The 27,157-nt window shown below is 36.8% G+C and overlaps 1 protein-coding gene across 1 annotated transcript; it reads left to right on the forward strand.

Moving 5' to 3' along the window:
• The first annotated feature begins 170 nt into the window (after nucleotides 1-170).
• LOC131253272 (phosphoinositide phospholipase C 2-like) lies at nucleotides 171-26,844 on the forward strand. Its single transcript, XM_058254221.1, has 9 exons — nucleotides 171-705; nucleotides 6,501-6,697; nucleotides 10,226-10,361; nucleotides 10,569-10,811; nucleotides 10,890-11,110; nucleotides 11,436-11,553; nucleotides 25,230-25,382; nucleotides 25,469-25,555; nucleotides 26,315-26,844. The coding sequence occupies exons 1-9, from the start codon at nucleotides 238-240 to the stop codon at nucleotides 26,606-26,608; spliced, it is 1,917 nt and encodes a 638-aa protein (XP_058110204.1). The 5' UTR covers nucleotides 171-237; the 3' UTR covers nucleotides 26,609-26,844.
• The last annotated feature ends 313 nt before the right edge of the window (nucleotides 26,845-27,157 follow it).

Consider the following 27,157-nt stretch of genomic DNA (forward strand, 5'->3'; position numbering starts at 1 on the left):
GGATAGACCAAATACGTTCAAGGTGGGCCCAACTGAGTTTACTCAGTACGATAAGAGCATACTGAGTAACTCAGTACGCAATCCGATTTCCAAAAGAAAGCTGTCCTTCTCAAAAGGGACACGCTATCCTCTAATAATTCGGGAACTCGATGCTTTTCGTGCACCGATCATGTCCGTTTCTTCAATTGACGATCATGTCGGTAGCGTGGGCCCCATCTCAGGCGTGAGGCCGAGCAGATGAGCAGAGGAACACATTCCGTCGCTCTTTCCATTCTGTTCTTTCTAGAATCTATATATATATATATATATATATATATATATATATTAAAAAAAAAAACCCCAAAAAACAAGAAGAGGAGGAGGAGGAAGAAGAAGAAGAAGAAGAAGACAGCGATGACAACATATAGGGTATGTTTGTGCTTCAGGAGGAAATTCAAGCTGGGATCGGCGGAACCTCCAGCGGAGATAAAAGAGGCGTTCGAAACATACGCGGAGAATGGAGTGATGGGTGTGGAGAAGCTGCAGACGTTCCTTATGGAGTATCAAGGACAGAAAAACGCCACTAGGGAAGACGCTCAGGCCATCCTCGATAGCCTTCGCGAATTCAAGCATCTCAACATTTTCCAAAAGAAGGGTCTCACCCTCGAAGCTTTCTTCCGCTACCTCTTTGGAGAACACAATTCCCCTCTCTTCCCTTCCGTTTCCGTATGTTTCCCCATTCTTTTCATGTTTCTTCTTTGTTACTCTGTTGCACATGGACTCTTTAATCACCCACCACCTTGACACCATCATTCCAACCTGCTGATTAATGGACTGTGCTTACCCACCGTTGATCTAGTGATCTTTGGGACCATTTGAGATCCACGTACGCCCTGCCTATTAAGTTGTCCACAGTGATTTTAGTGAAATTCTCACAATTATAAAATAAGAAGAATTCTTATTCATCATATCTGATTAAATGAATATCATTCTCCCTCTTTTGCAATATGTATATATGGTGTCAATGATTATCATACTCCCTCTCTTGCAATATGCATATACCTATTGGGGGGGGGGGGGACTAGCGTTGTGCACAAAATGAACGCATGACATGGCAACTGGTGATCCAAACCGCTTATCTCGCAGGCCTACCATGACTTAGCCATACTAGAAGAGGCCATTATTCCTTGCGAGATGTTCTTAAGGGGGTGTTTGGATGCCTATAAGTTCTTTAAGTTGTGACTAATAATCCTGTTTTGATATAAGCTTTAAGTCACTTACATGTAAGTTGGGCTATGCGTTTGGGTAACTTGTAAGTCAGTTATAGGTAAGTAGCTGTATATTCACACCAAGCAGAGATTAGAGTAGGGAATCGTTCGAAAGTTTGAAAGACACATAAGAAAACTTGGCACAAAGTACACCATTTTAAAAGCCCATTAGATGTATAGTTGAGCCAATTTTTAGGCTAAACCAATAATTAAGTTAGCTATAAAAGTGGGCCAACACATTCAAAATACCTGTAATGTGGAAATAACTTAAAGGTAAGCAACAAGGAAATAAAGAGTTAAAATTTTTTTTTAAAAAAATGGCAGCACCATTGGCCATCCTTTGGCCTATTTCTTGTGGAGCAATGTTCTATTTACATTTGCCATCATTGCCATTGCTTGACAATCCCAAGGAATCCCTAGTGGATCAGCCTAGTCTCCCACACGAGGATAAACTGCACCACCTTTTCCTCCCTAGTGTCACTTTGATAACCACCAAGTATACAATCATCGGATGTGAGGGGCAACCCACATGGATTAGCAAGCTCAAGTTCAACAACACTTGCACACAATGGTGTATTGACAAGATTTAGAGAATGACAAATTTTGCGCTTTTTCTTGTGAAATACTTCTCAAGTTTGGACGTACTTCTGCATTACAACCGTCTGAAAGCCACGTTATCCTTGTGCTACAGCATTGTCGTGACCGAGTGTCTCATCATCACAACCAAATGTTGTAACCATCATTGTATAGTGACCAAGTGTCAACCCAACAATCATGTGCTGTCTGATTACAGTTGATGCCATCACATGGGAAACATACATTGTTGTGCATACAACCTATTGTGACAACTATGGCATAGCTTAAAACAAAGCAAACAAGAGAAAGAAGAAAAACAAGAGGGAGAAAGAAGACTTAATCGTTTCATCAGTGTTTGCGGTGTCGATAGTATCGGTCGATACATCAGCCGATACTATTAACATCGATGGTCAGCACGAAACTGCTAGGAAGTGTTACAATGTCTAGGCATCGATTGATATCTCATGAAATATGGCAAGGTATTGTGGAAATATTGAACATTGCAATATTTTCATTATCTTGCATTTTTATTGTTCCATGTATCGAGGATACATAATACCATTGATAACCCCCACCTTGATTTTTTTTATTTTTATTTTTATTTTTTTTTAATTTTTTTGTAGCCATTTAGAATCACCATTACAAAGAGGAAATCTATGATTTTGCATGCTCAATCATGGATTTCAACCTCCAATTTGCGAATTTCGGGGAATTGGAAAAAATTCAAAAAATTTCCATTTTACTTTCAATTAGAGTGTAGAAAAATCACATTAGAGTGTTTGGAGGTGGATCTACAAATTGATGGAAGTTTCTAAAAATTTTGAAAAAAATTATTTTTAATTATATAAAAAATGTAATTAATTAATTAATTATTTTTTTTTTTAATGATTTAGATTGATCAGTGATTATTTAGCCTTAAAATTCATTTGTTTATAAATGTTGGATGCTCAAAATATCAATTACACTTTGATTCTCAAATTTAGGGAAAATGGGTAAATTGGGGGAAATTCAAAATTCCCCCATTTCACCTATTTAACTTGCAATTAGAGTGTGAAAAAATCACATTATGGTGGTTGGAGGCCAATTTGCAAATTGACGGAAGTTGTTGAATTTTTTCAATGTATTTCTTATGTTTGCATACAGGTCTTCTTAAATTTATAAATTATATGAACTGATTTTGAATATAGTTACACTACTTTTGTCAGACAACATATAATTTAGGACCCGATACAAAGGAAACTTATTGTGTACTTGTTTGTTTGTTTTTTTTTTTCTCATAATAATATTTTGATTTCTAAGTGTGTAATGATGCCTTTTAACATTCCTTGAAGTTTCATTAAACATCTTGATCAATTTTCCAATGTTTCCCAAAAACAATGATACATTATGCAATACATTTGATATTTCCCATGCAATACCTGCTATGTTTCCATATCCCAAGGGCGCAATACATTCATTGATACAGACACTGAAAACATTACACTCCATGAATATCATCGGTACACCTGATCGCTATAAGTATTGCTAGGTGATTTTTGTTAAGGATCAAGAGTTTAGAGGAAAACACATCCTCTCTCACTGATACTACTCGAACTTGCTCTTCGTTGTTAATAGTGACCCTAATTTCTTTTTTGTGTCTCTTCACAAGCTCTTGAAGCAATGTCGACATTAGCTTTTGTGGCTTCCAGCTCCTGGTTAAATTGCGCTAGCTCGTTCGCAAGGCAATTTCCTTTGGTAATAACTACAAGATGCCAGCCTAAAGCCTTGCTACAAGGCTAAAGAGAGTCCTATGTTAAAGCTACATGTGCAGACACTCTGAAACGAGCATCACCATCTAGCCTTGGCTGCTCAAGGGTTGTGTCCATCATCCATTGTACCCGTAACATTCGGAATGTACGATGGACTTAAGGATGCATCTATTGACATATGAAAAAGAATCAATTTTCCATGTCACAAAAAACAGGATGGTCCACGACCACATTTCCCACTAGGATTTCCCGCATTTTTATGAGCACAAGACCCCAAGCTTTTTGGTACATACTACTGTGGAGAAATCTAAGGGTTTTGAGACTTTTGTGCTTATCCAAGAAGATATTAGGCCCCCCATGCATCCGATGGCACCTTTGTGCCATCTCAGGACAACATCGTTTTGCCTGCATCGAAAGTCGATGACAAGCTTCAACAACTAAGTAGCAGGCTGATCAGCAATGCTTCTGTGGTAAGACTGCTAAGGCAGGTGCAAAGACCTCACCGCTAAGAAAATCAGGCCTCATGGCCTATAAATACGTCAACACGTATTCCATGGCAAAGGCACATTCAGACAGGCAGAAGGTTCGAGAGACACGCAGAGAAAGACACACCTCTGCAACCAGGAACTTTTGGCGCAAACACTTACCAAAAGAAGCCTAACTTGCCTGAACATTTTTCCTTCACCTTGGGAGGGCCTGTGCCATGCGCATAGGCCTCCCAAGGTGCCGATAACACCATGTGCTAGGCCATTAAAGGGAGATAGAGTTCGATGCTATGGCGCAAACCCATTACGACATTAATGACATAGTGCACAACTCATTCCTGGCCCATTGTATAAAGACAAAGGGCATGCAATCTAAAGACTAGCTTCTCTCATAGCCTAACTCTCTATGCCAAGGTGCACACCTATTGCAACATTTGTGCCCGATGTAGAGGGTCCTATCTTCATCCGATAGGCACTAGAGAATGATCATCCATTTATTTCTGGCAGGAAGCCCATGACACTGTAAGACTAGCCGCTTGTGTGCGCCAAGGCCATTGCGAACCTCACTGCTCGAGGATCTGGACACTCTGAAGATGAAGGGCCATAACCCCATATGGTAGGAAGGATAGCTTCATTTGGTTTTATCTTTTAATGAAGGGTTTACCTTAGGGATGTAATTAAGGGCCCGTGTCAAACCACGGATTAGAATGTAATATGTTTTAAAAAATCAATGGAAACTACTTAGCATAGCATGTTTCTTGGGTGTACGACATGCATATATTATTTAACTTTGTGAACGGAGAGTAATAAACACTCCAACCACTAAGCTCAAGAGCTCAATGGCTTTGTAGATCATTGCCTATTTGACGCCTCGCATGCTAGATGGATATCCAACGCCTCGTTAGCTATAATTCTATCTGACGCCACCAGTGTTTTAAGCATCGACAATATTAGCTGATATATCCCACGATATATCTTGAATCCCACTTGTGCGATATGAAACACACAAGTAGTATGATATATCCCACACGTTCGATTTGGTGATTTTTTTTTTTTTTTTTTTTTTAATTTAAATTTTTTGATCCTTTTTTTTCCCCCCCTGTAAATCATGTTAAATCAATGGCAAATTGTTGCAAATCCATGATTTTTCATGTTTTGTATAAGAAATCATGGATTGGGAGCTTCAATTTCGAGACTTGGAGGAGATGGGCTGAGTTGCGGAAAATTGGAAAAAAAAACAAATCAAAATTTCTCAATTTCTCTCAAATCGGTTGCAATATTTGTGTCCAAACATAAAATCAAACATATATGTAACCTAATCTAGTTATTCTTCTATTGCTTTTGAATGTATTGCTTGTGTTTCCACACGTCTTCCTACATTTATAAATTATAAAAATAGACTTTGAATATACTTGCATCAATTCAATTAGACAGTGCATAGATTACGACCCCATATAAAGAAAAGTTATTATGTACACTTATTTTTTGTAATGCTTTGATTTATAAGTGTGTATTGATGTCTTTTTTTAACAATCATTGAAGTATCATTTTAAAATTCGACTAATTCCCCAGTGTTACCCCATGTTTCCAACAACAACAATACATTGCGCGATACAACCGATATATCCCATGTGATAACCGATATGTATCCATATCCCAAGGGTGCGATATGTATCGCGATACCGATATTTCGAACACTGGAAGCCATCACCTCTTATGGACAAATCCATGATGCCAATCCTGACTCCTAATTGCTAAAGAAACGTTATGATGGCCTTAAACAACCCTGATTAACAAATACACATTTTGTTATGAACAGGTTCATGTCTGAAGAAGTCCGCCCATAAATATTGCCAAGATGGAAATTGTAATGGAGTTGATGATTGTTGAATTTGCTATTGAATTGACCATGTATCCATATTAATGCCACCAACTGTGGTGTTTGTCATCTCCTTCTGCCAAGTGCATTGCAGTTAAAAATAATTTATCTACTTTGTTCACAAAGTTCATTCCATATTCAGCGTTTGTATGTTTTTTTTTTTTTTTTTGAGAAGATCATGTAGACTCATCGGCAACACACTTTTCATTGCAAACATACAAAATGAGCAGAATGGCCCTCCATTTTAATATAATCACAACCACTTTGTTAGAGTCCTTATCATTTTAAGAAATCATTCTGTTCTTTATTGAGAGTTAGTAATGAGCCAAACAAGTTAAACATAAGGCTTCTCTTTCAATTTCAGAATTAATGTTTTTCATTCTTCATAATACCTTTTTTTTTTTTTTTCCCTCTCTACCTTTTGTGCAACTGATCAGATCACATCATCTCTAAGCATTATCTTGAATTGCTTTCTGTTTTCTTATATTTTGACCTTTCTTCTTTTGTATTGAATAGTTTGAATTTTGAACCATGAATTGTATTTGACAATGCTGCTTCATTCCAGGTCCACCAGGATATGAATGCTCCACTATCCCATTATTTCATATATACAGGCCATAATTCCTATTTAACTGGGAACCAACTAAGCAGTGACTGCAGCGATGTTCCCATCATAAAGGCACTGAAGAGAGGCGTACGAGTAATTGAACTGGATATGTGGCCAAATTCTACTAAAGATGATGTTAATATTCTTCATGGAAGGTATGGAGTTGATGTGCGAAGCAATTCCATTCTAATCAGGTTCTGTCCTGATTTCATTTCCTTCTCCGGCTCCGTTTGGCACGTGTCATACAACCAATGTTTGAAGTATCAGTATTGCTAGTCAGGGATACGGAAACAATATCAATATCGCTGATAACTAGAAATGCGAGAAAACAAGGGGAAAATGGTGGAATTTTCAGTGAAACTTTGGGAGATGCTAAAATACACATTCGCATATTTAGGAATAAAAAATTTGCAAAAAGAATGTATACATAATAAGTTTCCATTTAATGGGGGCTTAAAAGCATGTGTTTCGTTGTAAGAACCATTTGCAGGCTTTGCTAATCATCCCATCTATCCAACCTTCCATCCAAACATCCATCGATATTGCAAAATATCGACAACTCATGATATTTTGGAAGGAAATCACCAACAATAGGAAAGGAAACAAAAGATTGTGGTCTTGATATCGCGCATGTTGCGATAATGATAATATTGAGATATTATCAATATTAGCAACGATAAATTGAAAACAGCATGAAAAAATGCGTTCATAAAAAAAAATTGAAATAGATTTTTTTTTTAATAAACAAATTTTCTGTGATATCTCTATGTTGGCAATATTATTGGAATATTGTCAATGCACTTGTGATACAAGTGTCACTTAGAATTTACACAATTGAAAATATTAGCGATACGTTGGCGATACATTGGCAATATCGATACATTAATAATACAAGCGACACCTGGAATTTACACAATTGAAAATATTGGCGATATCGATACGTTGGTGGTACTTAGCAATAAATTGTTGATGCTTGGAATTTCTAATACTACTGGTGTTATCGGTGTCGCCAAGCTGGAGATAACGATAATATCGGAGATATTTCAAACAATGCATACAACTATATGGATAGTGTTGCTGGGATAAAATTATTTTATCATGATTGAAGTTGCGATGATAAAATAGAAGTTACGATGACAATTGTCTTTCTATGTAAGTATTGATAATGCAATGGATATATGGTGTTCGAAAAGTGATCACATACGTGTGTGAGAGGTGATTTCCATTTTTAGGTTATGCTTCATCCATAGTTCACTCCGCAATCTGGATGGTCTGGATTTTCTGAAAACCTTCACACGTGTACATTCTTCTCAGTGCATGTGTATCAGCTAAAGATAGTCCACTACCTTATCTTCAGTCCCCATCAATTTCGAAAAGTTGGAAAGAAAGCCTAACAAGTATGGTGAAGTGTGGGAGTGTGCCTACCACGAAGGTGGGGTGAACAACTTATTTACATAAGATCCATGATGCCATCAGATTCAACTACCGATGCTTCGCCCATGATCTTGATAATCAGGCCTATTCAAAACTAAGGTGGGCCAAACACAAGCGTCCCCAGTTCACCTGTTTCCTATGGCATGGCACTCTTAAGTTCTGGATGGGCTTGAATTTCGGGATTCAGGGTAAACAAGAAGCTGTCCACCTGATGGACGGTTTGGATCCGATCCACCTCTGCTCCCTTCACGGGACTATGCAACGCATGTTAGAACTGCTCCCTTATCAAAATAACTGGATTCTGAGAAAACCGGAAGCCAGCTATTAGCATAACACGGCAGTGAACGCCAGACAAAATAGGCAGTGAATACACTATTTTGACATTTGGTTATGAGCTTAGTGAATTTAAGCGCCAAAAGCGAGATTAACTATCGTAATAACACTAATGCTAACAGCTCTTTTGTGTGTGCCAAACGGGGCCTTCATAAGTAATCTAAACTAGGAACATGCCAACCTTTGGGTGGATATGAGATCAACAAAGAAGAAGAGAAAAATATTGGAGCAGAATATAAACTCAGTTCTAAATAAGGTTCTTATATGATCAACCCTTCTTCATGCTTACACTCTTACTACACATTAATATGCGGTTCTAAACCTGACAACTAGATTGACATACAGCTAGATTCCATTTTGAACGTGTAAGCATTCATAATACAACTGGCAAAGTACCTTTTTTCGGAGGTTGTTCTTATTGGAGTTTTTAAGTGATTTTCTTCAATTTAGTACTAGGATGCATCTATTCCAATCACCATTCTGCATGGTTCATTTTTTTGATGAATAGCTGAGAATTTAATTGAAATAACAAAACAGAGCAATACTACAATCTTGTACCACAGGCAACAAGGAAAACATCCACTGAAATCTAAAACAGGAAACATGCAGGAACCTGAAGTTCACTCCTGTCATTCAGGAGGAAGGAATTAGCAGCTCCCTCTTTGGCAAGGGAATCTGGCTTAGTTGAGATGCATACACCCTTGCATGATAAGATCTCACTTTTCTAACTTGAAGCATAAATAGATGAATCTTGACGCTACACAAATTTTTACCATTTTTTCCCCTTTTTCTTTCTTACAACCAGTGTTCGAAATATCGGTATCGTGTTATGTATCGCACCTTTGGGATACAGATACGTATCGGTTATCGCATGGGATACATCAGTTGTGTCGCGTAATGTATCATTGTTGTTGGAAACATGGGGAAATTGGTCGATTTTTTCAGTGATTGTTAAAAAACACATCAACACACACTTATAAATCAAAACATTACAAAAAATATGTGCACATAATAGGTTTTCTTTGTATGGGGTCTTAATCTATGTGTTGTCTAACTGAATTGATGCAAGTATATTCAAAGTTCATTTATATAATTTATAAATATAAGAAGACATGTGGAAACACAACCAATACATTCAAAAGCAAAAGAAGAATCACTAGATTAGGTTACATACATGTTTGATTTTATATTTGGACATAAGGATTGCAACCAATTTGCAACCTAGTGGGAAATTTTGATTTTTTCAACTTTCCGCGACTCAGCCCATCTCTTCCAAATCTCAAAATTAAAGCTCACAATCCATGTATTTATAACAATTTGACACTAATTTAACATGATTTACTGAAAAAAAGGATCAAAAGTTGAAAATGCTCACCGAATCGAACATGTGAGATATATCGTACTACTTGCGAGTTTCGCATCACACAGGTGGGATACAAGATATAGCGTGGGATATATCAGCCAATATCATCGATATTTAAAACAATGTTTACAACATTTGTGAAATATCTTCCATGACCAAAAATGGCTGAAAAGTGGTCCAACTGGATTCTTAATAGAAAGGGTTTGCACCTCATTCACATTGGCCAAGTAAAACATGTGACTAGTTGATTACTTGGCTGTTGCAATAAAATATCAGAGTCACCTATTGATCAGAAAGTGAGCTAGTATCATGATTGCTGATACCGAGTTGACATTGCTGCCACAACGAATCAACTGATCCATGTTTTCCATTCTTTTCCCTATGATGCTTTCCAAATCTGGCACCTGTTGAGGGTTTTTAACTACCATAAGTTTGCATTGGCTTCTGGAAATCTTCCGTTAGCTTGATCTGGCTGCACTTTGTGAAGCATATTATGGTGTCTCCTTGTTTCAATTTGAAGTGATTTTTTTTTTTTTTTTTTGTGTGAATCTAGGACGCTGACTACTCCAGTGGAACTTATTAAATGTTTGAGGTCAATTAAAGAGCATGCCTTTTCTGCTTCTCCATATCCTGTTGTAATAACTCTAGAAGACCACCTCACTCCAGATCTTCAGGCTAAAGTAGCTGAGGTGATAACTCTTTTATCTCTTTCTGGATTTTTACCGCTCATTTTCTTTTGGATTGACCATTTTTATGATGGTAAATGAACTTTTTGGCTTCCTTAACTGTTGACAGTGCGTGTGTTTGTCATTTTGTATTGGGAATTCCTTTCATTTGATGTAATTCTTTTTTTCCTTATTAAATTTTGCTTACCAAATAAAAAATAATTTTTGTAGATGGTTACTCAAACATTTGGAGATATGCTATTTAAACCATCGTCAGAATCCTTACAAGAATTCCCTTCACCTGAATCATTGAAGAAGAGGATAATTATTTCAACCAAACCACCAAAAGAGTACCTCGAATCTAAAAGTTTTAAGAAGGAAGATGCACCACCAAGGGTAAGGAATCCAGCTGAGGAAGAAGCATGGGGTAAGGAGGTCCCAGACCATGAAGCCGAAGTTGAAGTTGATGATAAGGTGTGCTGTGAAATAATGTCCATTGCACTACATTGATTCATTATCAAAATTTTGACAATCTGCATCACCTGTGAGCAGAATGAGCAACATCATGGCGAAGAAGATCTTGATGATGATGAGCATAAACAAAATCAAACCCAAGCGCCTGAATACAAGCATCTAATTGCTATTAGTGCTGGGAAACCAAAAGGTGGACTGAAGGAGGCACTAAAGTTGGAGCCTAATAAAGTTAAACGTGTTAGCTTGAGTGAACAGGAGCTTGAAAAGATTGCACTGACTAATGGAACTGATATTGTTAGGTAATTATTATTATTATTATTTGTTTATCAAGGAGACTCATTGCATCTGTTCATGTGCTCGGGTTTATGCTTGTATAGCTTATTCAAAAGTCATCAGTTATCCAATATTTTAGAAGAGCGAACACTTCTCAAGCTAGGTGCAAGAAAGATTCAGATAGCTAGAAGGAACTTATCTGTCTTTCATGAGCTATTTTATTTAGTCTAAAGCAATGATTGTTTCATTTTCTGTATACAACAAACGAGACTCGAGTCTTCACTTTTTGCTTGTTGGGCATTGCAGTTATTCTCTCAAGTGCTATTTCAATTGATTGGTCTTTGTTTTCAGGTTCACCCAAAAGAATCTTCTGCGAGTATATCCAAAAGGTATACGTTTTGACTCTTCAAATTACAACCCACTAATTGGATGGATGCATGGTGCTCAGATGGTTGCCTTTAATATGCAGGTTAGGCCATGAGTTTTGGTGAATTTATATTGAGATTTCATTGTGAATGATTTTGCAGATTATATATACTTCTTTTACCTTTATCACTTGCTTCTCTATTCAAACCATATTCCACTATGAGTACAATGGAAAGTTACAAGAGGTTCTCTTGTAGTTCCTAAAATCATAGTTCAGGTTATGTGGAATCTCATAAAGTCCTCCTTGAGAACATTGTAGTCTTTAGACATGGTTCATTGAATAATTCATTTCTAAATAAGTACAAGATGGATATGAATATTCAAGGAAGATTAGCTATCCCTATCATAGAAAGCAAGATTGGTTCCAGTGGTTATCAAGAAGTTTAAGAAATAATAGCAGCTGCAAATATTTTTCATAAAATTGAAACTATGTGATTGTATTTAACAAAATACATATAACCAATTCAACTGGGGCAATGCTGTAATGGTCTTTTATCCTTTTATTTTATTTTATTTTTATTTTTTATTTTTTTAAAGGAAAAAAATCTAGAAAAATATGGTAAAAATCCCAAATATTAGAGGATTTTAGATATGTATTCTTTTTTTTTTTTTTTTTCCTTTCTTTTTTCTTTTTTCAAGTTTTGAATATGTTTATGATAGTGTAATGATCCACATTTTTTTTTTTTTGTAAAAATGCTGTTTTAGCCTATCCGATAATTTTATGAACCTAATAGGCTTAGTTTGATTACAAAATTCCTATATTTAATTTCTTAATTTCTAATATCAATGATTTAATAAAACTATATGAGCATGAATGTAATAATGAGGTGATTTAATGACCTATGATTTAACTGAAATAAATCCATTAAAGGGACTTGGGACTAGTACTAATAGGTAATAAGATGAGGGGAAGTAGACTTTACATGGTTTGGGCGTGTGCAAGGGAGAGAGTTTGTTCAAGTTGAAGGCTTTAAAAGTGCAAGGGAAAGCCCGAAGGTATACTGCAGTGTTTCTAATAGTGCCCGTAGCGGATGCTACGTAGCGTCCTAAATAGCGTAAATCCCCTGAAGCGTACGTTACAGCTACGTAGCGTAAGCTACAATGTATATATATATTTTTTATATATTACTTTTTTCATGTTTTCTTTGTATCTAATGTTGAGGAATGTGACACTTGTATTGTACTTGATACTTTTAACCCATGAGATTTTTATTTCTTTTCATAATTGTGACTTGTGGTTTCAATTAGACATTATTAATTAAAGTGGTTTGCTTAGAAAGTATTTGACGTGATAATTATTTGATTTGGCTTATATATGTGGATTGGCTTTTGATATATGATAACTAATAGATTGTATGAACATGCTTACAATTAATCAAATGAATAATCTTTTAGGCACACACACACACACACACACACATATATATATATATATTCATTTTTTCCACTATTTATTATATTTGTCCTGTTTTTAAATTTAAAAAAATAGAAGTATCAAGTAGCTTACGCTACATGCTATAGAAGGCTGAGCGCTACGCATCATGATTCATGCTACCACTATTTAAAACACCAGTATACCATAACGGCAACGGCCGCCGTAATGGCTAGCCGATTACCGTTACAGGGCTGTAACACTCTCTCTTTTTTTTTTTTATGCGAACTGGTTCCCAGGTGAGCATTCCCATATATATATATATATATATATATATATATATATATATATATATATATATATATATATTGGTTTTGTTTTGAACATGTTTATTATGGTGTAACAGTCCACTTTTTGGTAAGAATGCTGTCTCGGCCTATCTAATGATTTTATGAACCTAACAAGCAGACTTAAATTGACTATAAAATTCTTATATTTAATTTCTTAATATCTAATATCAACGAGTCAATATAAATAAAATCATATGATCATGAATCTAATAAGAAGAGGAATAATTATTTATATTTATATAACCATGGACAATGTATCAAAACATAAGTCCAATGTTGTCAAATCGCATATAATTGCATAAGCCATCAACCTGGGCTGATCAGTTATGCGATTGCATAATCGCATAAGTGAGTGGTAAGGCTGATGGCTCTTTTTAAAAAAAAAATTAAAAAAAAAAAATAAAAAATAAAAAAAATAAAAAATGGTAAAAATCATAAATTCTAAAAAATTAAGAAAAACTATGTCTAGTTACCACAAGTGATTGGACTGGGTATTTTTTTATAACTATTTTGTTGTAGTTTGACTATTAGAGCATTTATAAGTTATATTATATATAACAAAGCAAATTTAAACAATCAACAAGTTACACTAGGAGAGAATTAATTATTAAAAACAACAAACATAGAAATTTTATTGATAACTTGGATCCTGATGAGTTAATGTAACAATGCAAGTTACAAGTACAACTCTACAAGTTATTACAGTCTACAAGAAATATGACAGTTGGCCATTATGCCATCCCATACTAGAGTATGCCATGGTTATGCGATTATGCCATCACATACTTTAGTATGCCATTATCTTGCATGGCATATGCGATCTAAGCCCATGTATGTGATTGCGCGTGCGTATAATCACTTATGTGATTGCACATGACAACACTGCATAAGTCATAAAATAATAAAAGTAATATTATAAATAATGTCAAAAATGTCATGAAATAATGTCAAAGCCCAACGAACAAATATAAATGCAAAAATATTACAAATTTACAATTTATATACACAAATGTGTCACCACCATAATGAAAATCTTGCTGCTTGTGGGTGCTCAACCTCCACGTTGTCATCATTCGACTACAACTATAGAATAAATGCCGCATATCCACAATAATGGAGGAAAATACCATGTCAATGAAATCCGAGGATGATTGATCATGATCATCATTGCCATCGGGCATTTGTTGTGTTAAACTTGAGTAAGAATATCCACCAGTGCTAGATTAGACCCATAGTCATAGTCACTAGGCCCACCACCATAGCCTACCCATAAGTCGTCCCATATTGCGGCTAGTGCCCCTACTACGGATTTTACTATTGAGGTTGGAGTGAGATTGCAATGCCGAATAGCTTAGATCTAGATCTGGATATGTATGTCCCCCATGTTGACCTACTTTATATGAATCATATCGATCAGGACTAATCCAACATGAAAGTGGCTCAATAGGATCTTTATATTTTTCATGGGCATCTCCATATCAATACCTATAAGCAATCTAATCTCTTGGTTCCTTTAGTGCCACTAGTGCCAGCCTCCCCATGATGCTCTTCCCTGGCTAGTTGTGTTGTGACTTGATACACTTATAAGTCCAACCTCCTTTACTCCACCAATGATCATTGGCCTCGCGATCTGTAGACGACTATACCCCCTTGTGCCAAGTAACATTAGAAGCAGGACCAGCAGGTGCATTAGCATCATCATTACCACCATTATCATCCATCTTGGTTTCGCTACTACTAATAGTGCTCTCTTTTTTGGGTCAAAATTTTCATAACCCTTCCTTGGTCCAATACAGCTACACAACTTTCTTGTTACCCTGTGCATAAAACTGAGTCGTGCACCTCGACTTCTTCATTGTCATCTTCTACTTGTTACTCCATTCTAACAAAGGTAGAAATGGGTAATCATCATGGTTGAAGTGGATCCTCATCATAAATGGTCTAAGTGTGTTGGACAAAAGTTGTCTTCGTTAACTAGATTCGCCCCACGCTCTCTATTTTGTAATCTCAACTGCATGTTGTAATGCATGTAGACAAGTTGATCTAATGTACTGGGTTGCAATCTATTTCTGTTATTTGAATAGATGAGCACAAAACAGCTCCAATTCATCTCGCAGTAGAGGAAGAAGTTGTCTGGTTCAAAACTTTCACCATAATTGTCCTAAGAGCTTTTACACTCTTCTCTAAAATGCATGCATCAATTAACTACATTAAAAAAACTTATGTTATGCACATATAGTAAACCGTCAAATCCATTCTATATTACTAATAAAATAATTCTATCATAGTAGTAATAAAACATCAATTTCTTACTCAGAGTTGTCTTAGGGACCACCCTTTATGCAAGTGCATCGAAGAAGTTGCCTTGGCGAAGTGCATATATTTCCACCTGTGGAACCAAAACATTTATATTGTTACAGTACTGAAATAATAAAATTAAAGATTAATAACTAAAGACTTGTACCAAGGTATTCCGTAACAGTAACGGTGGCCGTAACAGCCACCATTGTTACCTTTACGATACGGGCTGTAACGGCCGTTACAGCCCCCGTAACAATTGTTATGGTCTCTCTCTCTCTCTCTCTCTCTCTCTCTCTCTCTCTCTCTCTCTCTTTTCTATTGAAAAAACTCGAAAAATCTGTATCGGCCCCGTAACGGGCTGTTATGGAGCCATTACAGCCTTTACGAGGGACATAACAGGCCGTTACGGGGGCTGTAACGACCTTTACGGCTCATTTTATCTGTAACGGCCGTTACGACCTTTACGACCCCATAACGTGTAATGGTTGCCACCATTAACTTTACGTAACAGCCTTTATGGCTCCATAACAGCCTTTACGACACACCATGACTTGTACTCACTTTGTTCAATGTCCTTGTCTGCAAAGTTGGACTCTTATTATTTTTATCACATTCTTCAACCTGATAGGAACCTTATCATCCTTGATAAATGATGCAACATATATGCATCTCAAATTTAAATAGTATCCTACATTAAAATAATGAACATAAAGAATTTAATATTTACACCATATAAATAACTAGGGCTGTACACGAGCCGAGTTAGCTCGGTTAGCTCGCTCGACTCGACTTGAAAAAGCTTGATTCGACTTGGTTCGAAATTGAGTTCGAGCCGAGTCGAGCTGATTTTTTGAGCTTGAAAAAATTTTGAACCGAGTTCGAGCTTGCCCGAGCTCGACTCGACTCGGATCAAACCAGTTCGGTTACTCGGTTACTTCGATATTGATTTTGCTCACCAAGTGTTTGATGAAATGACTCAACGAAGTGTCGGCTAGTGGCAAGGAAGGTACGTGTATGAAACAAATACCCTTTTTTTTTTTCTTGATTTTGATGTTGCCTACAAGGTGTTTGATGAAATACCTGTAAATAGCTGCTGCTGTTTTACATACAATAAGAAATTGAAAGTGCACTCCATGTGTTTGTGAAAATGCAACATAGGCTCGATCTTGGCTCGAACTGGCCCGAACTGAGCCAAGTTTGAGCTGGGGTTAGCTAGTGGCCAAGCCGAGTCGAGCTGTGCCAAACTCGACTCGGTTCGACTCGTGTACACCTTTATAAATAACTTAGTAATAACTACTAACGACCAGTGTTTTAAATATCGACAATATCAGCTGATATATCCCACGATATATCTTGTATCCCACTTGTGCGATACGAAACACATAGGTAGTGTCGATATATCCCACCTAGTGGTTTAAATATTGATGATATCAGCCGAACCGATATATCCCACGATATATCTTGTATCCCACCAGTGCGATATAATATACACAAGTAGTGTGATATATCCCACGTGTTCGATCCGGTGGGCATTTTCGAATTTCGATCCTTTTATTTTCTGTAAATCATGTTAAATTGGTGTCAAATTGTTACAAATCCATGATTTTTCATGTTTTGTATGAAAAATCATGGATTGGGAGCTTCGATTTCGAAATTTGGAGTGGGGCGAGTTGCGAAAATTGAAAAAAATAAAAAATTCTCAGTTTATTGCAAATTGTTTGCAATCTATGTCCAAACATCAAATCAAACATGTATGTAACATAATCTAGTGATTCTTCTTTTGCTTTTGAATGCATTGCTTGTGTTTTCACATGCCTTCTTACATTTATAAATTATATGAATTGACATTGAATATACTTGCATCAATTCAATTAGAAAAGACATAGATTAGGACCCCATACAAAGAAAACCTATTGTGTGTACTTGTTTTTGGTAATGTTTTGATTTATAAGTGTGTATTGATGTCTTTTTTAACAATCACTGAAGTTTCATTGAAAAATTCAACTAATTTCCCAATGTTTCCCCATGCTTCCAACAATAGCGATACATTACACGATACAACCAATATATCCCATGCGATAATTGATACGTATCCGTATCCCAAGAATGCAATACGTAATGCAATACCGATATTTCGAACACTGCTAAACGACAAGTGTATAATAATAAAAACTTTATCTGTTGCGTGAAGGTCATAGTGAAGTTGATTCATCCAATGCTTGTCGGTCATCTTCCAGTAATTTACATATCTTTTTTAATCACGACAAATAACAAGCTTCACTCTATCTATGGCATCATAGAAGAAGCTCATGATAGCTATTTAGTTGGACTTTACATGACGAAGGACTCTCATTAGTGGTTTCATCATCTTGAGGATGTTTGCGACCTTCTTTAATATGTGTTGTTCCTGATGGTCTGCACAAACTCAATTGGTATCCTCAATGTCTTCTACCCATGTTTTGTGTTGAGATACTCCTGAGAAGCAAATATCTTTCTCAACTCTCCTAGATGCTATACTAACTCTCAAGGACTAAAATGTTTATCGCAAATCAAGTTGTTGCAAGCCCAGGTAGCTCTCTCTCTCTCTCTCTCTCTCTCTCTCGCCGGTGAATTTCCTTAATATGGCGACTAGGTGGCTATGATTGTAGATAAATGTTGTCACTTGCCTTCCCCTTTTAACCAATTTTGTGACACTTCTTCTTTCCAATATCTTCAAATATAAGGTTGATGTAGTGTGTGGTACATGGTAACCAAAATAAATGTTTTATTCTCCATCAAATTTTTATTTTTTTATATTTTACATTGTTGGTTACAATTTACACCACATTTTGCTTTCCAAACTCATCCACTATTCTATCTATAATGATGAAAATATATTTGGTTTTTTTTTTTTTTTTTTTGTTACTTTTGATGCATCAATTGATTTATGGAACATCGTTCTAGGTGGCAGTACACTATAAAAATGATCATGCTACGTCCGGTTGGGCCAGTCCAACCATTGCATGTAATAATGCATCTAGGGCTGCCATATGGTTGGGAAGGTAGCCACGTCCACCTTCATATATCAATGCTCTTCATTTGTTCATTTTTTCCTAATGTCACGAGTTGGGGGTGCCTTCACTCATCCTGCCTTTGCCGATGCATTGATCACCACTTGTTAGTAGAGGTAGTTGTCCCATATAATGTCCCTGTATTAAACACCCCCAGTGCGGAGTCTCGAACACGAGACTTCCTGCTTTGATACCACTTTGATGCAGGACAACTAACCACTTGCTCTAAAAGCTCAAATTGATAGAGCGTGGCAAATCAATCCCTTTATCTCATAGCACAGACCCTACATCCCATGGGTTATTCCTCGGCTGAACTCCCCTCGTGGGCCCCACATGACATGGGTTCCGCCTCACACCAGCCACTTGCCTCATATAGGCCGCCCACCCCGAGTGTGCCTCTGCATCCCACTAGCCACCCCACTTGAGCCCATGGTGAAAATGCCCCTGCATTAAAACATCTCTTGTCGGGTCGCATCAAGATCATCTTGTTTTTTCTTTTCCCACTCGAATGTCCAAATTCCGTCGCATCATTTATATTACCTCTCTTGGCACGTTGTTGCACCCCATGACTTATTCCTTTTGATGTGTCAAATGTTGTTTGAGTCACATGATTCCTACAATTATAACTCTGTTATAGTAGTTTCATTTCATGGTGTCCCTACCCCACCTACACTCTCACAATGCTGCCATCCAATATCCTCATTCTTGGTTGGATTGCCAGTTTTCCCTACTTAATCACAAATTAGCACAAGTTCACAAGTCACTACAACCCAATTCCCAAACTACTCTAAAGGAATCAAGATCTCCACTTGCCAAAATATAAAAACATAAACAAATACAATTACACAAATCAGAAATTTAAAATTAATATCCAAGTATTCCAGTCATCCTCACTCAAAGGAAAAGAGAGAAAAAAAAAAAACCCCAATTTTGCTGAATTTTATGAATTGACACTATTTACAGAAAAAGAAGAAGAAGAAGCAAATGGTATGCAAAATATGATTTAAGGCGGGCATGTTTCGATTATTGATTCTACATGTATTCCAACCATATCCAAAAGAAAAGAAGGAAAAAAAAAAAAAATTCCAATTTTGCCGAATTTTATGAACTGACACTATTCATACAAGGAATTAACCGAAAAAAATTCCAAAAAAATAAAAAGAAAAGAAAATGACATGTAAAAAATATTATCTAAGGCATGCATGTGTAGTTCTAATGATTCTAAATGTATTCCAACCATCTATACTAATATAAAAAAAAAAGAAAAAAAAAGCAGTCTTGTTGAATTTTATTAGTTGTCTCTATTAATTCCATAATTTACCTGAAATAAAGAACAAAAAAAGAAAAAGAAAAAAAGAAAATGGCTTTTCCAAAACTGATCTAAGGCATGCATGTGTAGATCTAATAATTCTCTGTGTATTCTAACCATCCACAATCAAAATAAAAGAAAAAAAAAAAATTTGTTGAATTTTTTTACTGTCGCTATTCATTCCAGAATTTACTTGAAGTTAAAAAAAGAAAATGACATTACAAAAACTGATCTAAGGTATGCATGTGCAGATCCAATGATTCTACATGTATTCCAACCATCCACACTCCGAAAAAAAAAAAGAATACCAATATTTCATTCCAACCATCCACACTCAAAAGAAGAGAAACAAAACCAATATTTCCTGAATTTTATTAACTGTCACTATTCATCTTAGAATTTACCCGGAAAAAAAAAAAAATCAAAAGAAATGGAAAATGACATTACAATAAATTATCTAAAGCATGCATTGTATAGCTTTGATGATTCTACATATATTCCAGCTTTCCTCTCTCAAAAGAAAAAGAACATTTTTTGCTGAATTTTATGTAAAGAACAGCAAAAAAAAAAAAAAAAAAAAAAAAAAAAGAAGAAGAAGGAAATAACAACACCAAATTGACCACAAATCTAGCAAGATCTGGTCGATTTGGTTATCATTTTCGATTCAATTATTTCTAGTAAGAAAGAACAAAAGAAATAGGATATCTACCTCTTTTTTATTTTCTCCAAAATGGCCACCCAAACAACTATCTAGTCCATGCAAATTGTGGGTCCCATTGTAGATAGAACATCTCTAAAGCCACATTAATCAAACAATCCTAGGCATCCAATTAATGGCTGTCATATGGGTGGTTGAAGGTGAACTATTGAGTGGTCTAGATTAGGTGTTAGCAATTTGGATGGTCTAGATCTCTGTATTATTATGGCATGAATATGTGTGAAGAGTCCCCACCATTTAAAAGAATGGTGCAAAACTAACATAGGAGACCTATGGAAATTGGAATAGTTGGAACGGAATCTGCTACAATTTGTTCTAGGAAGAGCATGCAACATTCGAGCTTTGTGGGGGCCTACCGTGATGTGTAGGAAATCCACTATGTCCATCAGTTGAGCCACCTCATCTCAAACGTAGATAAGAGATATAAGCTTGATCCATGATTCAAGTGGGCCACTCCAGTGGAATAATGTAAGGTCACAACCAAGGTATTCCAAAAAAGTTACGTAACGGCCATTACAGAAAAAATAACCCATAACAAGGCTTTTAAAGAATCCGTAACAGATGTTATGGCCTATTACCATTATGGAATACCTTTGTCACAACCAAAACCCCTAAATTCATGCTGTGGCCCATTTTAATTCTGGATTAACTTGAGTTTTGGCATTACTCTTCATGCTGGTGGGGCTTGGCTGATGAATGGGTTACATGGAATATCAACAACATAGTGGGCCCCAAGAAGGTTCCCATGGTGGGTGTTCCCAACTACACTGTTCCCTGTGGTGTGGCCTACCTAAGATTTGGATCGGCCCAATTATTGGGATCAAGTCCTAACATGAGATGCTGCAACTAATGGGCGGAGTGGATGTCACACAAACATCATGGTGGGTCCATAGAGCTTAGGCGTGCCCTCTATTCTACAATAGAGATTCAAATTTGTAATATTCTCTTTCAAGTAAAACGAATGTTATTCCAATGAGAGAGGAAGAGAAACTTCATCACACTAAATATAATTTCTGTTGAAATTAATTTTTTTTAATGGTAATTAAATATCTATAATTACATGGATGTATTACCAAAATGCCTCAATGACCTTAAATGTGCTGGACCTGGTCTGAATTTTAGGCCCAGACCCAGCCCTCGGGCATGATACGTAAGCCCACACCTGTCCCAAAGCAGGCCTTTCTCAAAAGCCTGACAGGCCAGCCCTCATTGACAACCCTACTAGTTTACTAGGCTATTGCAAGGCCCATGTGATGCATGCATCCGATCTGCCTCACCCATTGGGGTCACCCAAATAGGAATGGAGAGGATTCATTTCAGATAATACAAAGAAAATCTGATCCCTCTTCATTTCTGAATTTCATATTCTATTTCTTCACTCCCTCCCACACAATTTTCTAGGCCCATCTAAGTGATGCGCGCTGTACAAAGTTCATGGTGCAGATTTTATTTTATTTTTTCTTTTTGTTTTTCTTTTATTCAAAACTCTTATGACTATCTATTAAAGTCAAATGCACTAAAGCCTTTATAGTCATAAGCTTTGAAGCTAGCCGTTGCTTGCTGAGGCCTGTACGAGATAGGGTGATGTTTGGCCATATGGAGAAATAAAAAAAGCCCACGTGAAAACTCAGGTGGGCCACACCCACACCACATGGGACCGTTGGGAGGGGGTGCCCAGGTAATAAAACCTCCCCATAGGTATGTGGGTCCCACCTTGTGTATATGTCATCCAAGTTATTCATCAATTACGCCCCTCCAGGATGAAGGGACAAAAAATGAGACCATTCCAAAACTCAGGTGGGCTACACTGAATTTTAGAGGTTTTAGGCATGATTTAACAATGTTCCATATGTTTTGCCCACTTGAGTCTTGGATCAGCCTGATTTCTGGGTTCTATGGTGAACACGAGAGCTTGGGATATGTCTCCTTTCTAATGCTTAACCTATTGCACTGTTTATCACGTGCTTTATACTTGGACTGACTGTTTGCATTCTTTTTATCATTTTTATGTATTTTGAAGGTTTTCCACGTTTAGATTTTTGCTTACTATAATTAGCCCGTGTTTTGCTAATTGCCTTTTGTTCCTTATTCTCCCATTATTTTTTTTCTTATCTTTGTTGCCCTTAGATTCCCCAAGCACTTCTTTTCGCACTGCTATATGGTTAGTTATATCCCCAACTTAATATTTTTAAAGTTCTACTTGTCTACATCCTCTTAACACTGGCCTTTCTTTTAAAGTACCAACATCTTTTTCTTCTTATTTCTTGAGTAACTTGTACTCTCACTTTTTTTTTTTTCTTTAAAGGCTCTTAATAAGACTACTAACCTATGCTTTGTTCCCCATGAATAACTTTACATTCCTTGTGCCAAAGCAGGAATCTATCTATGATTAGTATGGTCCACTTTTAAAAGCCAACAAATGCTTATGTCTTTCAAAAGTAGTTGCTATAGGTTAGTTGTATGCCATTGCAAACTCAAGGATCGCTTTCTTTACTCATTTCTTTCATCAAATCCATGTCCCCTCTCATACCTGTCACTTTCCATAAATGCCCGGTGAAGTCTCCAGCTAAAAGTACTCTTTCTCCTTTAGAAACCCCTGCATTAGCTAAAAGTACTCTTTCTCCAGCAGGAATCTATCTATGATTAGTGTGGTCCACTTTTAAAAGCCAACAAATGCTTATGTCTTTCAAAAGTAGTTGCTATAGGTTAGTTGTATGCCATTGCAAACTCAAGGATCGCTTTCTTAACTCATTTCTTTCATCAAATCCATGTCCCCTCTCATACCTGTCACTTTCCCTAAATGCCCGGTGAAGTCTCCAGCTAAAAGTACTCTTTCTCCTTTAGAAACCCCTGCATTAGCTTATCCAATGATATCTAGAACTGCCTACTAATACTTTCTCCTCGTCCTGGCTGAGGTGTATACGCACTAATGGTATCATATGTATCCTTACCCAAAAAAAATATAATTGACATGAGTCTATCACCACCCATTCTCTTAACCTCCATAATTCTATCCTTCAAGTACATATCTATAACAAACCTTACTACCTTCTTGGTTTTGTCCTTTCTTGTTTACAATGATTTGTAACCATCTCCAATCTCTTTGGCGTGTGCTTCTTCCCTGCTACAATCAAGTTAACCCTTCTTTGGGTTGCATCCACCCAGTGTTTTAAGTATTGACGATATCGGCCGATGTATCCCACGATATATCTTGCATCCCACCTGTGCGATACAAAACGCATAAGTAGTGGGATATATCCCACAGGTTCGATCCGGTAGCATTTTTTATTTCAATCTTCTTCTTCTTCTTCTTTTTTTTTTTTTTTTTTTTTTTGTAAATCATGTTAAATTAGTGTCAAATTGTTGCAAATCCATGAAAAATCATGGATTGGGAGCTTCGATTTTGAGCTTTGGAGATGGGCTGAGTTCCGGAAACTTGAAAAAAAAAAATCAAAAATTTCAAATTTCTCGCAAATCAGTTGCAATCTTTTATCCAAACATAAAATCAAACATATGTAACCTGATCTAGTGATTCTTCTTTTGCTTTTGAATGTATTGCTTGTGTTTCCACACATCTTCTTACATTTTAAAATTATATGAATAGACTTTAAATATACATGCATCAATCAGGTAGACAATACATAGATTAGGATCCAATACAAAGAAAATATGCCATGTGCACTTATTTTTTTTGTAATGTTTTGATTTATAACTGTGTATTGATGTCTTTTTTAACAATCACTAAAGTTTAATTGAAAAATTCAACCAATTCCCAATATTTCCCCATGTTTCCAACAACAACGATACAATAAGCGATACAACCGATATATCCTATGCAATAACCGATATATATCTATATCCCAGGGGTGAGATATGTAATGCGATACCGATATTTCGAACACTGCATCCACCAATCCATACTCTTACTGATGAAGTTTCCACATCCCGAGTGGGGAGACAAAATTTTCCTCATCTAGACTAGCTTCTTTATCCACATACATTAATTCTGGTGCAGAATGTTTCCCACATTCTACTACAACTCGGTGGGGTTGTATTGCATCACTTTTAAGCAGCGCTGTATCTCTTGTTTTCACACATTCCACTACAACCATGTTTACAAATTGTAGCATGTTGCTTCCAAAATACGCCCTCGGACTCCGTTGCTCACTTTACACCACCACCAGTGCAGAAGTTGTGGCATGCTGCTTTGATGGAACGCCCTAGCTTGAGCAATCCTGTAAACAAGATGCATTCTTGCAGTAGTTTGGACAGTTGGCTGCCCACCTGACATCAACCCTCTTTTACTCGGGCAAGGCATTGCCAGGTGAAGGTGCTACCCGTAGGCACAATTGCTACCTGGAAGAATTGCGGAAAATATAATTCGAATCAATTGTACTTGGCTGCTTATATCAAACCTGAGATGCTTGAATAAGTAGTATCTGGTAGTACATGGTTGGATTTTAACTCAATGTATTGCCTTTAACTGTAGTTTTTGTCACTCATGACTGTAGAGTCTGTACTCTCGTGTTGTTTAAGTTTCTGATGTAACCATGATAAAAATTAAATGGATTCTCGTATGTTTGTTGTTGTTAAGTGTGTATGGATTTTGTTATCAACAGGGGTACGGCAGGTTACTCTGGTTGATGCATGGAATGTTCAGAGGTAATGGAGGATGTGGTTATATAAAAAAACCCGATTTTCTGATGAATACTGGTCCAAATAATGAGGTCTTTGATCCTAAAGAGAAGCGAAGTGTGAAGAAAACCTTAAAGGTTTGCCTGCACATTCTCTCTTGAGTCTGCCTTTTTTTTTTTGGCCCTGATTGAAGTCTAATTTGAGCTTCCATGTGACTGAACAGGTGAAAGTGTATATGGGTGATGGGTGGCGTCTTGATTTCCATCACACCCACTTTGATTCATTCTCCCCACCAGACTTCTATGTTAGGGTAAGATGACAACAACCAATATAGGGCCAAAAAAGCTCGTTGATCTTTTGCTCATCCTATTTCTGAATTCCTCAATAGGTTCTGTGCATTTCATTATCTACTGCAATGACTACCATTGTACGGTCAGAAGTGATTTGCTTGATGCTGGTAACAAAGACCTGCTGTAATCTCTCACTGAATTGGAAAAAAAAAAACAAGACCTCACTATGGAAAGATGTACATGAACAGTGACATATATTATGTTCGGCCAGAACTACCCAGCATTTTTGTTCAAGCCAGCATTCGGTAAAGGTGGAACCAAACTGTCTTTTTGGTGGGCCCCACTGTCAGTTTGGATGCTGCAAAACTCCATTGGACAATCCCAGACATCTGATCACAGGCCTGCAAATGAATGGTTAGGAAGTAAAATACATCTAGTCCATATTCAAATAGAGCCCAGTTGGGGAATTGGAATTGTTCAATGGAGATGGATTGTCCACAGTGGGGAATTGGAATTGTTTAATGCAGGAGATGTACTGTCCACAGTGGGGAATTGGAATTGTTCAATGGAGGAGATGTATTGTCCACAGTGGGGCCAACAGATGATTTGGACCAATTAGAGGTGGGCCTACCTGAATTGAATGCTTCCTGAATAAAAACTCCCAATGATACATTTCTAGGTAATAGAATACATCTAGATCAATATGGGAGGGGAACCCATGTTACAGTTGCAAATAGATAAGGATGGCAGAAGCGACTCTTAGATCAATATGTTTGCAGGTAGGGATAGCTGGAGTGCCAGATGATTCCATAATGAAGAAAACAAGGGCAATTGAGGACAACTGGATGCCGAATTGGAACGAAGAGTTTGAATTCCCATTGACCGTTCCAGAGCTTGCTTTGCTTCGGATTGAAGTGCATGAATATGACATGTCTGAGAAGGATGACTTCGCTGGCCAGACATGTTTGCCTGTATCAGAGTTGATGTTGGGGATTCGGGCTGTGCCACTCTGCGATCGAAAAGGAGAGAAGCTCAAGTCTGTGAGGCTTCTTATGCGGTTTGAATTCATTTGACAAGATTGCTGTGTGGCAATGGTTGTCATCTCCCTTCATAATTAATGCAGGGATATGCGTGCTGTGTATTATAGTGTCCATTTCTAATAATGGCTTTCGAGCTCATGTTGTATGCCTCAATGTAACTGTTGCCGTAATCTACATGATGATGATTGGAGTTTTAAGTTGAATTTGTATTTACCAACCTTGGAATTAACTGGTATGAAATTAAGAATTGCAGAGTTTGTAAATGTTTATATCATTGATTTCATCTATGCCTCTCCCTTTGTTTTTCTCTTTTTTCTGTCTTGTCCATCCATTTGCCCTCCCTCAGATTAGATCTCTTAACAACCTTGATCTTTCTCAAACTGGTGTAAAGTCGCCTTTTTTGGGATGGGCTATCCAAAACTTTATCATTTCAGCAGAAAACAATGATGCTATAAAAAGGTAAGGTGCTGTTTGGCAAAATCAGTACATCTCATTTTAGTCAACAGTAACTATGTATTAGAGATATGCATCTTAAATACATGATGAGTTCATACTTTACTATTAACTAAAATGAGATGAACT

The sequence above is a fragment of the Magnolia sinica genome, chromosome 8 (genome assembly GCF_029962835.1).
Source record: "Magnolia sinica isolate HGM2019 chromosome 8, MsV1, whole genome shotgun sequence".
Lineage (NCBI taxonomy): Eukaryota > Viridiplantae > Streptophyta > Magnoliopsida > Magnoliales > Magnoliaceae > Magnolia > Magnolia sinica.